This window comes from Phoenix dactylifera, chromosome 1 (assembly GCF_051530095.1).
Source record: "Phoenix dactylifera cultivar Ajwa chromosome 1, Ajwa_hap1_PhDact_Kaust_v1.1, whole genome shotgun sequence".
In the NCBI taxonomy this organism is placed as follows: domain Eukaryota; kingdom Viridiplantae; phylum Streptophyta; class Magnoliopsida; order Arecales; family Arecaceae; genus Phoenix; species Phoenix dactylifera.
In genome coordinates, this window is record NC_143190.1 from 73498503 (window position 1) to 73515096 (window position 16594).

Sequence of the window (16594 nt, forward strand, 5' to 3'; positions counted from 1 at the left end):
TGTATGCTGAACAGTGTTGCGCAGCTCGGTTTGAAAGATGCGCGAAAGGCAATCTGTCCATGATCATGGTTTGACCATGATAAAGAACTTAGAGGAGCTTGAGAAGCTCGACATGACCATGCATAAGGAAGTGCAAACAGATTTGATCCTATAAACCCTTCCAGCTTCATATGAACAGTTTATAGTAAACTACCATATGAACAAGTCTATATGCACCAAAATAGAATTGTCAAATCTTCTAAGAGAGAGTCTACCTAGAAGAAGAAAAGCCTGCGAAGAAGCAAAAGATCGAGAAAAGGCCAAGTAAGAAAGTTTCAAGCAAAAAGGCGGATTGCAAGGGAAAGCATTTCCATTGCATCATGGAACGGCCATTGGAAGAAGAACTGTCCTACATACATAGAAAGTATAAAGAGCAAGAAGGGTGATAGATCTTATGAACATATGTCAGATATGCTCACTATTAAAAGGATACTTAAGGACTGTTACCTGCTGTTAACAAAAATTTGATTTATGTATCTTGTTTAGTATAGAAAAATTTTTATTAGACCACTGTTCTATTTATTTGAGAAATAAATTAGTTACAAGTGGTTTTATGATTGACAATCTCAATCACGTACATATGGATGTATCTGCAAATGTATCTGAGCAACCAGTGAGTACCATAGGATCCAAAAGATCTAGAGATGAGATAAATCAAAAGTATTTATGGCACCTCAGGCTTGGCTATATTGGAGAAGACAGAATAAACAAATTGAAGAAACATGGGCTTTTGGGCTCATTGACTTTCGAGTCATATCCAATTTGTGAATCCTGTCTTTAAGAAAAGATGGCCAAATAACCTTTTGTAGGACACGGGGGAGGTCCACTGAGATACTTACCCTAGTATACACTAATGTGTGTAGCCCATTCGATGTGCAGGCTAGGAGTTGTAATTTTTTATTTTATTTACCGATGATTACTCACAGTATGGATATGTGTGTGAGATACAAATCTGAAACTTTGAAAAGTTCAAAGAGTCCATATGTGAAGTAGAAAAATATATAGAAAAACTCATTAGGTTCTTCAATCAAATCGAGGAGGTGAACACCTTAATGGAGAGTTTTATGATTATCTCAAGGAGAATGGTATAGTTTCAATGGACCCCTTCTGAAACACCTCAGCTCAATGGGGTGTCAGAGAGTAGGAATCAGACCCTATTGAATATGGTCAGATCCATGATGAACTTCACTGATTTATCCTTACTTCTTTAGAGAGATGCCCCACTTTCAGCAAGTTACATATTGAATAGAGTTACCTCTAAATCTGTTCCTACCACACCGTATGAGATATGGCATGGTAAGAAGTCGAATTTTGGTTATCTCAAGATTTGGAGATGTCTGGCTTAAGTCAAGCAATAGCAAGTGGACAAGTTAGAGGATAGGACAATTAATGCTCGCTTTATTGCATATCCTAAAGAGTCATTAGGATACGATCTTTCCGTCCCAAAGGATCACAAAGTGTTAGTGAGCCGACATGCTATCTTCTTAAAAAATAGTTTATCCTTGATAAAGATAGTAGGAGAAAAATTGAGCTTAAAGAGAAATTCTCTAAAGAGCAATGAACCATTGTGCTTATAGAACCTATTCATATCGAGCCAGCAACTCTTCCACCTCGTAAGTCTATTAGGATCTTCCATCCTCCTGAAAGGTACTTAGGTATGCTTATAGAGAATATAGAGGAAGTGTTCCTCATGAGAGATACGGACTAAGGTAAGGATCCCAATACCTACAACGAGGCGATATTAGACATCGATTCTGAGAGATGGCTAGAAGCAATGAAGTCAAAGATGGACTCCATGCATTCCAACCAAGTCTGGACTTTAGTAGATCTACAAGAAGGTATAGTATATATTGGGTGTGAAAATAGATCTACAAGAGGAAATTAAGTTCGGATGGCAAGGTAGAGACCAATAAGGCAAGGCTAGTGGCAAAAAATTATAGTCAGCGCGAAGGCACTGATTATCAGGATACCTTTTCACCTATAGCCATGTTGAAGCCCATTCGAATATTGCTTGCTATTGCAGCATAATATGATTATAAAATATTGTGATGGTGATCACAAGGTCTGCAAACTGCAAATGTCCTTTTATGGACTAAAACAAGCGTCCCGAAATTGGAACACTCATTTAAATGATGTAGTCAAATTATTTGATTTCATCAAGAATAAAGAGAAACCATGTATTTATAAGAAGATTAGTGGAAGGGCTATTGTATTCCTCGTATAGTACATGAATGATATCCTTCTTATTGAAAATGATGTTCCCATGCTAACTTAGGTCAAGATATGGTTGTCTAAGGAATTCTCTATCAAAGATCTTGGAAAAGCATCCTATATTTTGGGAATTAAGGTCTATAGAGATAGATCTAAGAGGAAGTTTATCCTGTCACAAAAAATATACATAGAAGAAGTGCTGAAGAAGTTCAGCATGAAAACCTCTAAAAGGGGATTATTACCCCTTAGGCATGGGGATAAACCTCTCCAAGAAGATGTGCCCCAACACATCTAAAGAGATTTAGTGGATGAGCAAGATCCCTTATGATTCGGCTATAGAGAGTCTCATATATGCCATGCTATGTACACGACTTGATATAGCACATGCTGTGAGTGTCACGAGCATATATCAATCAAATCCAAGCGAGGAGCACTGGATAGCTGTGAAGAACAGTCTTAAGTACTTGAGAAGAACTAAGGACAAGTTCTTAAGGAAGATCAGAGTTAGAGATAGAAGGATACACATATATTGATGATAGAAAGTCTACATCAGAATATATGCAATGATGGTTCGATAAATTGGAAGAATTCCAAACAACCGATCATTGTGAATTTTACCTTGAAAGCTGAATGTATCACCACCTCTAAGGGTGCAGTAGAAATCTTATAATTCAAGAAATTTATTGCAAAGTTAGGTGTAATGTCATTAGATGCCATAACACTCTACTGCGATAACAATAGAATCATAACACTAGTCAAGGAGCCAAGGTCTCACCAAAAGTCTAACCACATAGAGCAACGGTTTAACCAGATACGCGACTAGCTCAAAAAGAAATAAATAGAGGTACAGAAAGTAGACTTCACAGAAAATATGGTGGACCCATTCGCTAGGTAGTTAAGTCAGCAGAAAACCGAACCACATCTTGAGAAGATGGGGCTTAGATTTATGGTTGATTGGCTTTAGTGCAAGTAGGAGATTGTTAGAAATATGCCCTATAAGCCAATTTGGCTGACGCATTATTTTGTTCTGGGACATAAAATTATACTTAACCTAATTATGAATTTATTAGGTTAGGTATTTTTTTCATTCATATTCTTATGTGTTCATGAATCGTACAAGGAATTAATAAGATGATAATGCATACTCTTAAGAGTTGAGAATTTGAGGCATGTGTCATTGGTGATTAATTCCTAAATTGCTTCTGATCGATGGATCATCACGAGAATGGTGATCGATCCACTGAGATTAGTGCACATATTACTTTTTTTGATGGACGAGTCTTGAGTCCACAATATGGAGACACTAGAGTGATTATACAAATACTTGTTAGAGAACAAGGGTACTAAGCGTGACCATAACAAGTAGTCACTTAGATGTCTATCCACTCGTCAGTGACGTAGTTGTATGACTGGTCCTTTGACCTGTGATGCCTCGGCTATTCACAGTGAGGTTGCTATAATTTGACGAGCACATAAACATGGGCCCTATCCATTTGGGTTCTTATGGTGCAGATTAGCTGCAGTAGAATCATTATAGGAGTAGGGGTCCATTTAGATGGAATCTATCGACCTTGATAGATTAGGAGAGATCCTATGTGATTTATAAGACTGAGTTCGTAAATTCTTTGCCAAGGTAATTTTTGGAAAAGAGTTTCCAATCTCGAACTAGTATCGAATAAATTTTACATATGATAGATGATGGGGTTTGACGAGTTATCCATGACCTCCATTCCGTCGGAATCCATAATAGAGAGACTGTATCATCCACTAACTATACCTAAAGGTTCATCTATTCCATTCTGCTAAGTTGCCACTACATGCTGCTAGGTGTCACTGATGGATTGTGAGACTCAAAGTCATTCATTTGAGGATCAGTGAACCCGAATGAGAAGAGTTGGAATTGTTCCAATCTATTGAAAAAAGTTTCAATGATATTGTGATGGAGATCATAATATATCTCACTACCAGACAGAATAGAACCTATAGGATCACACACAATAGAGGATCTGATCGATCTAATGGTTGGATTGTGATTTTGAATCACAATAGTTTGTAATTGTCAATTTGATTGATAATTGGTTTAACCCACTAAGAATTAGTAAGTTGAAGAAAGAATTAATTGCAATTGGATTGCAATTTGATTGAATCAATTAGACTTAATTAATTGGGCTCGATCTTATTTGATAAGGTTCAAGAGTCCTACTTGGAATAGGACTCCTAGAGTTCTAATTAGATTAGGACTTCAAATTATTAGAGTCCTACTTGGAGTAAAATTACTAAAGTCCTAATTAGATTAGGATTAAAATTATAAGAGTCCTAATTGGATTAGAACTCCTAGATTCTTAATTAATTATTGGTCTAATAAATAAAGATGACTCCTAATTGGATTAGAATTGAAGAGTTCAATTGAGTTATGATCCAATTAAGTCCTAATTAGATTAGGACTCCAAGAGTCATAATTGATTTAATCTTATGGATAAGATTCTTGAATCAAATAGGAAGACTAATTGGGTCCTAATTAGATTAGAATTCAATAAACCAAGGGCCACCTAAATCCTAATTCGATTAGGATTAGAAGGAAGGGGCAAGAACCCCTTCTTTTCCTGGGCACTCTCGAGATCCGCATCCCGGGTGGCCGGGATGTGAGACCCGGTTGGGGCGTGGCTCCTCCTAATTTTAAGGAGGAGGCCACACCTAGGGAATCTACATGAAAAGAAATAAAAAGGGGGACAGCCTCCCTTGGGTTTAGACTTTTCTTTTCATCATGGCGGCCATCTCTCCCTCTCTTCCTTCTTCCATCCGCAAAGGCAAAGAAAAGGGGCAGCGAGCATGGTTCTCCTTGTTCTTCCTCTTCATCAGCCGCATGGAAGAATACATAGAGAGGAATGAGTTCCTCTCTTCCCTCCTTCTTCATCCATGGAAAGAGAAAGGAAAGAAAGAGTTTCTTCCTTCTCCCTCTTTCTCCTCTTGAGAGCAATCAAGAGTTGATTGCTTAGAGGAGTTCCAACCATCAAAAGGGAATTCTGCAAGGGAGCTAGCACCCCAGTGAGACCACGACCTTGATCGAGCAAGATCTTCGTGTGGATACCCGTAGAGGCTGGATGTGTGTGCTGCTTCAAGAAAACCTTCATACAAATCCACGATCATCAGTTTACGATGATCATCTACCTGCACAAGTTGAAAATTTGATCTTTACAAGAACATAGATCTGAAAATAATCAAGTAATTAATTTAATCTATATCCTTTAGAGAGCTCAGAATTTTTAAAATCTGCATTTCTCAGGACGTTCATGCGATGATCAACCCCATGCGTATACTTCCGTTGCGATCGTCGTAAAGCGTGCGGGGTAACCCGATAGGCAAGAGTATCAATGTGGTGGGAGACACAAGGTTGGATGCCCTACCATTGAGTTTGTGACCAACCATAGTCAGTCCGGAGGGGGTCAAGGGTCTACGGGTGTGCGACCTACTTGCTCCAAGAGGGAGGAAGTGGGATGAGAGTAGGTTGAGGTAGGTGTTCAGTGTGCACTGGTAGAATGAGTGCGACTTCTTCCGGTTCTGGGATGCATGGGATCGGATGTCCGGGTATGGCGGGCTTCCTATAGGAACAGGGTCAGGGTAGGCGATGCCGCCCGGGTTCTGGAGCCAAACATTAAGGCTGGTCTAGATTGTGCTTGAGTTTGGCTGTTTGGGATAGATTTACGACGAGATCAGCTATACAGACGGGGGGCGAGCATACCCCGTACTATATGATGTGGGGACGAGGAGACCGTCAATCACGTGCTCTTTCGTTGTGGGTGGGCGAGGGGGACCGGGCCCCCACAAAGCCTGTGGCCAGAGGGACCAGTTCGTGCAGGCTATCCAGCGGTAGTCTGATAGACTCTAACTGCGTCATTTGGCTTTTGGTGCTACCTGTATTGCCCGCCAGATTTGGTTGTCTAGAAATGCTCGGATCTTCAATGAACGCAGCCTGTCTCCAAGGTTCGCGATGGAGCAGGGCCGAGCACAAACAACAAAGCTTATTCAAGGTACCTCTGTGGGCGGGCCTTTGACAGCTCAGATATCTGGGACTTTCCTTATGCTTAAGTAGCGCAACGAACAATGTTTTTCATCTAAGAGCCCCCACCCCCGAGCTTCCTCAAGGTCAATTTTGATGGGTCGGTTTTGGATGGAGAGAATAGAGGGAGCGCAGGCTTTGTTATCAGGGATTCACACTCGAGAGTGGTGGCCACCGATGGCTGTCAGCTCTCATACACCACTATTTTTGGAACCGAGCTGCGAGCGGCCTGGGCAGATATTCGCTATGCTCGGCGCGCATTGCGGGCCAACTTTATCATCTTAGAGGATGAGTCAGTCACTGTGATAGGTCTGATTCGAGTGGTCTAAGCTGAGACCACCCCTGCTTTGGGATATTTAGTCGATGGGTGAAGACGGGGTAGTGTTCCAGGCCAAGCATATTTTTAGGAAGGCCAATGATGCTGCAAACTGGGTGGCCGCTTACGTGGCCAATCACTCTGTTGGTACCTTGTAGATTCGAGAAGAAGAGTTGCCTAAGGTATTTTGTAATGTATTGTTTTCTGACTTTATCTGGTGTGTTCATCGAGAAAAAAAAATACAAAAATAAAAAGAAGAAGAAGAAGAAGAACAAAGGGAAGCAGGGTTACAAAACCGATTTGAATAATACAGGTCATGTAAGCAGAGTATCATCATTGGTATCACGAAGAACGATCCGTGAATCAACAATTCCATCAAATAGTACTGAAATTTTCACATAACATTAAAAGAAAGCATGAAAAAGCCCAGGGTCATCAAAAAGTTGATTGATGGACTATAAAAAAAGAAGATATCTTGAAGCAAATTACGCAAAGACATTGTTTTTCTGACAAGTATTTTTGAAATTATTGATTATAAATTTACACTGGGAAAGAGGGGGGAAAAAATAGGACAAACAACGCTCATGTGGAACAAAAGGCTATAAATTTGACAATAAAAATTCAGAAAAGAATCAATAATTCAGGGATTAAACCTCCTCCAGAGATGCGGTGCTTCCGTTGTTCTGCCGATCGGATGGTAATAGCCACCATCATCAACCTCCCACCAAGAATTGACTCATCGATGTCGGGACCCAAAACACCTGGATTTCCAATTCCTTGGCTTGCTGTTCGAGATCCGACGCCTCTTGTCCAAACTGTTCCTCCTCTCGAGCCTATCGACTGAGGCGAAAAGTTATTGCTGCTTACCCAGCCCCAATAATCATCTCTAGCGCGCTAGGGTTCCCAAGAATAGAAAAGAATCGAATGCTACCAAGAAATCAAGAAATAGCACTATCTTCATCAGAAAAGAAGGCTTCTCGCATCAAGATTTGGTTCTAGGGTTATCTAAACCCAAGAAATCAAGAAGAAGCAAGGAGGCAATCGAAGAAGGGGGAGAGTAGGACTGCATCGCGTTAGAATGAATCCAAGAGCTATCCGGTGATGTGAGTGGGCAAGAGAGAGATCGACAATACTGTGACCGGGAAGAAGGCACTGGACGCCGGCGGGGAGATTGGGGACTTCGGTTGGAGAAGGCGGCCGGTCTCTGGCGATCGGCCCGGAAGAGAAATTTGATGACGAAAAGAGTTGCGGTAGGGGCGGGGTGGTGGGGAGGGAGGAGGGGACCTTATACCGCCTAAACCTCTTTATTTGTTCATAACCAGAAAGAGGGGTCGGGTTTCCAAGAAGGGACCGGACGCTGGCGGAGAGATTGGGAATGGCAGCCGGCCTCCAGCGATCGGCCGGGAAGGGAAGGGGGCGGGCGGATTTTTTTGGGATATCCGACCCATTCCGTATTCCGATATATATATATATATATATATTTGTGAGAGGAGCGAGAGGATTTGAATTTCAAATTTGACTGCGTCTAACTTTGGTCGTATATTATTGGTTTACAGTATATTTGAATATTTCCAAATTTAGTTCATATCTTAGATTTTAAGTTGCAGAAAGAAAAAAAAATCTTCTTAGTTTTTTTTTTTCACACGAAATTTGAATTTGAGTTGAGTGATGTTTAATTGATACAGGATCATTCTTAAATGGACAACTCAATCCATGTATTCTACATAATTTTCAGTATAAATATCCAAACATATCTTTAATTTGATATATTATTAATTATATTATTATTTTTTTACTTAATATTAGCTATATTTAGATTATTATACAAAATAGCAAGAGCAAAAAAATCTTCTCACCCTTATCTCTTTAAAAAAAAAAAAAAATCGGATCAGGGTATCTAACTGGATACGAATATCCTACTTTGGATAAAAATTAGTCAGATTGGTTTGGATATTTTTGATAAGATAGATTTAGAGTTTTTGGACAAATTTTTAATTAAATTTGAAATAAATTTAGATAGTAGAATTTCAAATCGAACCAGATATCAATAAGACAAATCTTACGGTTATATTCCTGTCCATAACGAGTTACCGCCTTGGCCACTGAGGTCGTAGCTCAGTTGAACGGGGCCTTACTCCCAACCAAGTAGTTTTCGAGTTCGAAACGCGCTGGTGTCGATTAAATTGTGGAGACCAAATACTTCCTGCTCAGACACGGGGTTTGGGGGAGTTACTGGTCCGCTGGTAGTCTCAGTGGTGCCAAGTGTAACGTACTCCTACGGATGAGGAGGGTATGAGTAAAACCGGCCGAAGTACCTAACATATGGTCATTTCTATCTGCATCAAACATTCTCCTGGCGGAATGGGGGCCCAGCGGTAGGCTTGTCCTCTTCTCCTCCTTCTCCATTTTTTTAAGCAAAAAAAAAAAAAAAAAAGGAGTTACCGTCTTTATTTATGCGATGTTATCTACAGTAAGGTGCTCTACTTCTTAATTTATTCTACTTTCTGATTTTCATTTAAACTTGTTTTCATTATATAGCCTACTGGCGATTACTAACTGGTATATATTTTGGAAAGCACGGACGCGGACTCCAATTCTTGCAATTCGTATGGCCCTGCGACGCCGGGATCATTGGCCACTTCCCCAAAGCATATTTGGAACCCACTCCCGGGCCCAAGCCCACAAGACTTGTGCGGTTTGTTAGATCCACTACCATCACCATTATTCACCGCCTTAATTGTTACTTGCAGACCGCCACCTTTTCTCCCTCCTCCACGTTGTCACGCTCCTACAGATCCGCATCGTACATCCCGATCTTTGACGTATAGTTTTATATTAATGCATACGGGGTAGATTATGCTCTCTATTACTGAGAAAAATATATTAGCCATGCTAAGTAAACTTAAGAAAAAAATAATCTTAGTAATAGGAATGGAATTGCCATGATTAAGACTGACTCCTCGTTGTGGGATTTTAGGTCACCCATCTAGTCCTTTACCTCAACTGGGAGCCTTCGACTCGCATGTATTAGGCCAAGTACTGAGGACTCGATCTAACCTTGCATATTTTGGGAGACTATAGATTTCCCATTCAGGCCCAAAGTAGCAGGCTATCAGATTCAAAAAGGCCCACTCAAATTGACATCTGAGACTTGCTGCCTAGATTCAAGGGTATAAAATGAGGGTTGGCTTCGGTTTGCTTTTGGTATATATATTCATACCTAAATCCAAATTATATGCACCAAATCCAAACCTACTTCCATCCCTAATAGTAGACCAAGATTAATTAGCTATTGATTCTCGGATGAATTAATCCAGTTTTCTTGTTTCAGGGATCCAAAATAGCATTAATTATATTTTTATTTTTATTTACACATGCTAGTGTTTGGAATGTGGGAAGAAGTTTGATGGCTATGAACGTTTCTTCCTGTCCGGTTTTTTTTTTTTTACTTTTTTTCTGGACATCATGGCTATTTTATTTGGAGTGTTTTGCATTTCACAACCAGGATTTTGCCAAGATTGCATATAGCACCTTTCCTTACCCCTAGTTCCAAGTTGGCCTTGGTACAGTTATTTTTGTTTGCAAGATGATCTTTCTGTTAGTCTCCCATTGCCTGCACCGACCAAGGTTCTTGGTTAAGTCAACCATGTATCGGTAAAAACTCTCTCATTTCTAGGTACTATAAGCTAGGGGTCCACATGATCGTTTGGATGCTTTTCCCTGCCCCTTTAATGGTAGAATCCTTTCTCCATGTAGGGTTCACCTAAGGAATTCTGGCCCCCAGTCGCCGGCATATGCTACTCTGGCGAAATTATTACTACCTACGAGAACCCATGCATAGACCATGGCGACACCAGCGACGCTAATCCGTACGTGCTCGCTTCGGTGCGTTCTTGCGAGAGAACTCGAGGACATTGACGATGGCGACGATGGCGACGATGGTTGGCTGTGCTTATACCATCTGATCAAAAGATCTACAACCAAGGACTGGACCTCCATAACTCCAGCCGTATGACACATCAAGACAATTTCGGCGGCCCCGAGCTATTAACGTATCATCCCTCCCAAGATGGCATCGCTGGGCAGTGATCTTTCCGTAAAATAACAGAGAACCAGGGGTATTTCCGTAAGGCGGCTATCCCGCAGAACGCAGCAATATGGGTAGTTCTAAATACACCCCCCCGATTGCTCAGGACACCCCCCAAAAACCAAAAAGAAAATACCCAAACTAACCTTTAGTGTAATTACCATATTGCCCTTGAAATTTTCTCAGTACACCCCCCTTCCTCCTCCTCCATCTCCTCCTCCGTTTCGTTTTGAAAAGGAAAAAAAAAACCACCCCTCAAACCCCCCTTAAACCCCTCGATCCATTTACATCGTTTAGGCGATCTTTGAAGGAGATTTAAGCCCCATTCGAAGCATGGACAAGCAACTAGTGATTTGGGACGAAGAATCGGCCGCAAAGGTACGTGTTCCACCTTGTTTCGAAAGTTTTTTTTTTTCACGGTTCGTGCTCCGTTCGGCACTGGATCGCCGAACAAAAGGCTTCTGTTCGGCTGCATAGTGCCGAACAGAAGCCTTCTGTTCGGCAACGCTCTACCGAACAGAAGGCTTCTGTTCGGCTGCACAGTGCCGAACATAAGGCTTCTGTCCGGCACACTGCAGCCGAACAGAAGGCTTCTGTTCGGCACTCTGCAGCCGAACAGAAGCCTTCTCGTGCCAAATCGCGTGCCGTGCTGAATTTTGTGCCGAACAGATCCTCTGATTCATTAATTCTTGATGATAAATTATTTTATATGTAGGGCTATGCTACAACCGAATCTAGTATAATTGGATCAGAATTTGTACTGGATTACACAAGCGAATTTACAACTTACGAGGTATTATAATATATTGTGCAATTTTGTATTAGTTTAGCGAGCTATTTTTACAACTGTGTACTTACATAAATTGTTTAATGTATAGATCTTCAAGAGTAGAGAGGACTTGTGTAATTGGTGTCGTGAAGCTGGGAGGCGAAATGGTTTTGTTGTTGTAATCAAATCATCCGATGCAGGTACCATTTCTAAGAAACCCAGAATTACGTTAGGTTGTGAGAGGGGTGGGACGTACCGAACCACAAAAGAAAAGCGAATAAAGACTGCCTGTGGGACAAAGAAGTGTGGATGCCCTTTTGCATTAAGAGGAAAGAAATTGGATACTGCGGATGATTGGATATTACTGGTCGTATGTGGAGTGCACAATCATCCCGCTGCAGAGAATCTGGAGGGGCACTCATATGCAGGGAGATTATCTGAGCAGGAGACGGAATTGTTAGTGGATATGTCGAAGAGTTTGGTTCGTCCAAAGGACATATTATCCACATTGAAGGAAAGAGATGCCCTCAATGTTACGACTATCAAGACTATCTACAATGTACGTCAACGGTTTAAGGTTGCAGAGAAAGCCGGGAGGTCTGAAATGCAACATCTATTAGGTAAATTATCAGAGGCTAAATATATTGAGTGGCATAGGAATTGTACTAATACGGATGTTGTGCATGACTTATTTTGGGCACACCCTGGCAGCATTGATTTGTTCCGTGCATTTCCCCGTGTGTTGATAATGGATTGCACGTACAAGACGAATAGGTATCGTCTTCCGCTCTTAGAGATTGTGGGGGTGACATCTACTGACATGACATTTTCAGTTGCTTTTGTATACTTAAATTCTGAGGGGGAAGAAAGCTATACTTGGGCATTAGAGAGATTGCGCAGTGTCATAGCTGATGATGTTTTGCCTGAGTTGATTGTTACAGATAGAGACTTGGCTTTGATGAATGCAATTCATAGAGTATTTCCTACTGCTAGACATTTATTATGTAGATGGCATATTAGTAGGAATGTTTTGGCCAAGTGCAAAAAAATTTTCGAATTGAAGGAGAAATGGGATAAATTTATTATGAGTTGGAATGTACTAGTGCTGTCCTCCACGGAAGACGAGTATAATGATCGCTGGAGTGCACTACAGAGAGAGTTCGGTACCTATCCAGATGCACTACAGTATGTGTCAGATACTTGGCTGAGCAAATACAAGGAAAGATTTGTTGCGGCGTGGACTGATACATGCAGGCACTACGGAAATGTGACGACAAATAGGTATCACAAATAAAGACTCATTTAAATTTAATTTGCCTCAATTCTTATATCTAACTTTCATTTGTTTACTAGGGTCGAGAGTGCACATGCAAAGCTCAAAAAGCAGCTTGGATCAAGCCAAGGAAGTTTCGAGTCATCTTGGACTAGAATACATAGATTGATTGAGTTGCAGCACAGCTCTGTTAAAGCCTCATTGGAGAAGAGTTTATTGGTAGTGCAGCACAACTTCAAGCCAGCTGAATTCAAAGAGTTGCGAGGTTTCATATCTATAAGTGCGTTAAATCATGTCCTCGCCCAATCGAAACGAGCCAATTCAGTTGGGTTTGATGATTCAAATTGTGGGTGCGCTATTCGACGCACACATGGTATACCATGTGCTCACCAGATTGCGCGGTACAGGGTGGAAGGTCGGCCCATTCCTCTCGACTGCATAGATCCTCATTGGAGGAAACTTGATATTCTGCCTACCCCCCCCCCCCCCCCCCCCCCCCCGTGCAGCCAATTCAGTTGAGTTGTGATGCAGAGTTAGATTTGATTGCGCTACGATTCAAGAAGTTAGATGGGGCTTCTCAATTGCAGATGATCAAGAAGTTACGAGAGATTGCAAGTCCAGATAGTACACCTCTTTTAGAGCCTGCAAAACGGAAGACCGGTTCACGTGGGCGCGCTTCACTGAAGGTTGATACGTCTACTCGACGTGACCCGTCTGCGTTTGAGTTGGTTCTATCTGGACAGGATAGTTATTCACCTGGTGTTGAGAAAGTTACCATCCGCAATCCATCTACTCAGATTCAAAAGAGACGGCCCAAGCAAAAGGTAAGTACCAAATATTTATTTCCTTACAATAGGTATCACAACGTCTACGGGACGGTCCGTGCCGTGCCGGTATGTCATGTGCCGATACGGGACATGTCGGGACGTGCCGTGCCGAGATGTGCCGATACGGGACATGTCGGGACGTGCCGTGCCGAGATGTGCCGATACGGGATGTGCCGTGCCGAGATGTGCCGATACGGGATGTGCCGTGCCGAGATGTGCCGATACGGGACATGTTCTGCCATTGTTACATATTTTCTATCATTTGATATTATTTGCAGATTTTTCGTACTAGAGCCCAGTCACATACGCCCATTATCTATATTGATGCTATTCCTTCTGCCTTGAGACCATACATCCAGCATATCAAGGATGTAAAAGCTGATGGGAATTGCGGATTTAGGGCAATAGCTGACTTACTGGGATTTGGAGAAGATGACTGGGTGCGTGTTAGGAAGGATTTATTGCAAGAGTTGCAATGTCATTCGGACCACTATCGCACATTATATGGTGTGGAAGGGACGATTGCTGAGATCACTCATGCATTATCATATTATGATGATTGTCCACCATATGACAGATGGATGACTATGCCGGACATGGGTCATCTTATAGCATCCTGCTATAATGTTGTCCTATACCATCTCTCGTTGCAACAATGTCTGACCTTCCTACCTCTCCGTTCTGTGCCAGTACCTCTTCTATCCCGCAAAGATATCGCTATCGGATTCGTAAATGGAAATCATTTTGTTGAGGTACTACGTTCACAACACTTGCGAATATTTAATTTTGCTTATTTAATTTTGCTTATTTATAATTTTGTAGCTATTAATATTTTCTTATTTCTAATTTTGAAGGTGTTCTTGTTGCCGGGACATCCCGTTCCGCCAGTAGCGACCAACTGGCGAAAATATCATCTTCCTTGTGCTACCGGATGGGAAAATTCATATGAAGCACGGATTCAACAGTTCAAAGAGAGCATCTCACCTAATGTTATAATTAGCGAGACAGTAGAGTTAGATTGATTATTTATATATGTACAATTTTTGAAAGTTGTAAATTTTTTGGGGCTCTTAGAGTCATGTACTGTGAAACTCCATCATCAGCTGGGAATACATATGACGACTGTTGTTTCCGTTGAGATTTCAGATGTAAACAGAAACATACTTAAGAGCTGGTGGGAGCAAACAAATCAAACAGGGGAACTAATAGACCTTTCTGATGTACAAGAACTTAACGGTGACAAGCTTGAGCAGATGATTAACACATTTGTTGGAAAAGAGGGCTCTGTGATGTTCTTGGTTAAGAGGTTAATCGGCTGCCCTCTCCTTGCAAGGCCAGGTCTTGCCACTGGCACCCTCTTAGGCTTTGCTGCCTTTTTTGGAGGGGAACTTTGTCCAGGGTCAGCTTTGATTGGAACAACATTTGGAGGTACCTCAGGGGGAGGTGGAGGCAGAACATCAGTCGTATCAGATTCAGGGTCAAACCCCCCACGGGACTCCATCTCCTCAGGGGGAGGTGGAGGCAAGACAGTAGAGTTAGATTGATTGTTTATATATGTACAATTTTTGAAACTCCATCATCAATATAAATCAAAAAATATCTGTCTTCGCATTGTTAGATTGATTGTTATGTGCACTGTTATATTTATGTAAAATAGAACGGGCCAGGCTTTACAAAGATTACACGTAAATGTACCAAAAATATATATTTTTCATTAATATCAAAGGCTTTACAAAGATTACAAAGGCTCCATCATCAATCCCTATGACGCCATCGTCGACGCGTGTACTGCTGTACGTCCGAATGAGAGGGTCCTGGATCCAAATGAGAGGGTGCTGTACTCGGGCCAGGCTCATCACCCAGAAGTACCTGATGCATCTGAGAAATAGCATCATATAGGTGCCCGGCACCTAGTGACGTAGCCTCTGAGGGACCCATCCGTACAATGTCGGTACTGATACCGAGTGCAGCTGCATTACGCCGCCGGTGCATGTCAGCATCATCATGACCTCCCCTAGCTCCAGAATGAGTACTCGAGCGCAGATGAGGAGGCTGAACTGCAACGTGCGTGATACGGAGATACCACTCCATGTATCCCGGTACGCTGTCTGATGGCCGGGTAACTGGGTGGCTCCTGCTCGCCTGGCTCAGCACGTGGTCCTCCCACCGCTCCCAAAGCTGATCCATATAGGAGTAATGTATCCGGTACGAGCCTGCTGTGGAACCTCTGTTGGCTCGCGTAGGGGCTAGTGGCGCTCGAGGGATGGTCTGAATACGACCAAACTGTCTAAGAACCCTTTCTGGATGATAGGGTTCTACGATATCAAGGCACTTGATGGAGCCACTAAAAAATGCGACGGGTATATATGGGCGATCTCCCCGAAGCCGATGATGGGGATCCCAAATAACCTGTAAAACAAAAGGTCCATTTCAGTTTTATACTATATCGCATATTAAATGTACTGACAAACACAAGCAAATGGTAATATGATACGTACCTCATCGATGCTCAAAAGGTCCAATGACTCACGTAGAACCACTAAATGGTCCATCGTGGTACGGGATGGAGTACCGGGCATCCAGCGGTGCACGCGGGGACTGGCATCAGTATACTCGAGCGACGGGTGAGGACTGAGTGCTGGAAAATGCTCATAAATCCATGCCTGCAGAAGCGTCATATAACCACTGATCTGTCTCACTGATGACCTCGACGCAATCCCCAACTGCCGATACAAATATGCTAAGGCAGCTGTACCCCAGGCATATGTGCTCACCCTATCCAGATCCCGCAGTAAACACAGATACGCTATAGGCACCCTGGTCCCACTCTTATCAGCAAAGAGTGTGCAGCCTAACAAAAATAACAAATAGGCTCGTGCTGCACACTCTATCCTCTGCTGCCTGTCTCTATCAGATACAGAGTGAAACTGAGTCCTCAGCCACTCCATCCTCACAGACTGACCGCGCGATGACAGTACCTCCTGACGCGCGTCTCCAGCTGACACCCCCAACAAC

At 42.2% G+C, this 16594-nt stretch overlaps 2 protein-coding genes and 1 long non-coding RNA gene across 3 annotated transcripts; 2 read left to right on the plus strand and 1 right to left on the minus strand.

The window, feature by feature from the left end:
- Positions 1–2039: 2039 nt before the first annotated feature.
- Positions 2040–8054, minus strand: LOC148715553 (uncharacterized). Its single transcript, XR_015973629.2, has 2 exons — positions 7277–8054; positions 2040–5418 (listed from the first exon to the last, which is right to left on the minus strand). It is a non-coding gene; the product is annotated as an uncharacterized LOC148715553 (long non-coding RNA).
- Positions 8055–10816: 2762 nt separating this feature from the next.
- On the plus strand, positions 10817–13271 carry LOC148715554 (protein FAR-RED IMPAIRED RESPONSE 1-like). Its single transcript, XM_089928715.1, has 4 exons — positions 10817–11088; positions 11426–11503; positions 11589–12760; positions 12833–13271. The coding sequence occupies exons 1-4, from the start codon at positions 11044–11046 to the stop codon at positions 13269–13271; spliced, it is 1734 nt and encodes a 577-aa protein (XP_089784841.1). The 5' UTR covers positions 10817–11043.
- Positions 13272–13339: 68 nt separating this feature from the next.
- LOC148715555 (uncharacterized) lies at positions 13340–14840 on the plus strand. Its single transcript, XM_088715228.2, has 3 exons — positions 13340–13576; positions 13858–14331; positions 14434–14840. Exons 1-3 carry the CDS (start codon positions 13340–13342, stop codon positions 14599–14601), a joined length of 879 nt encoding a protein of 292 aa, XP_088571354.2. The 3' UTR covers positions 14602–14840.
- Positions 14841–16594: the final 1754 nt, after the last annotated feature.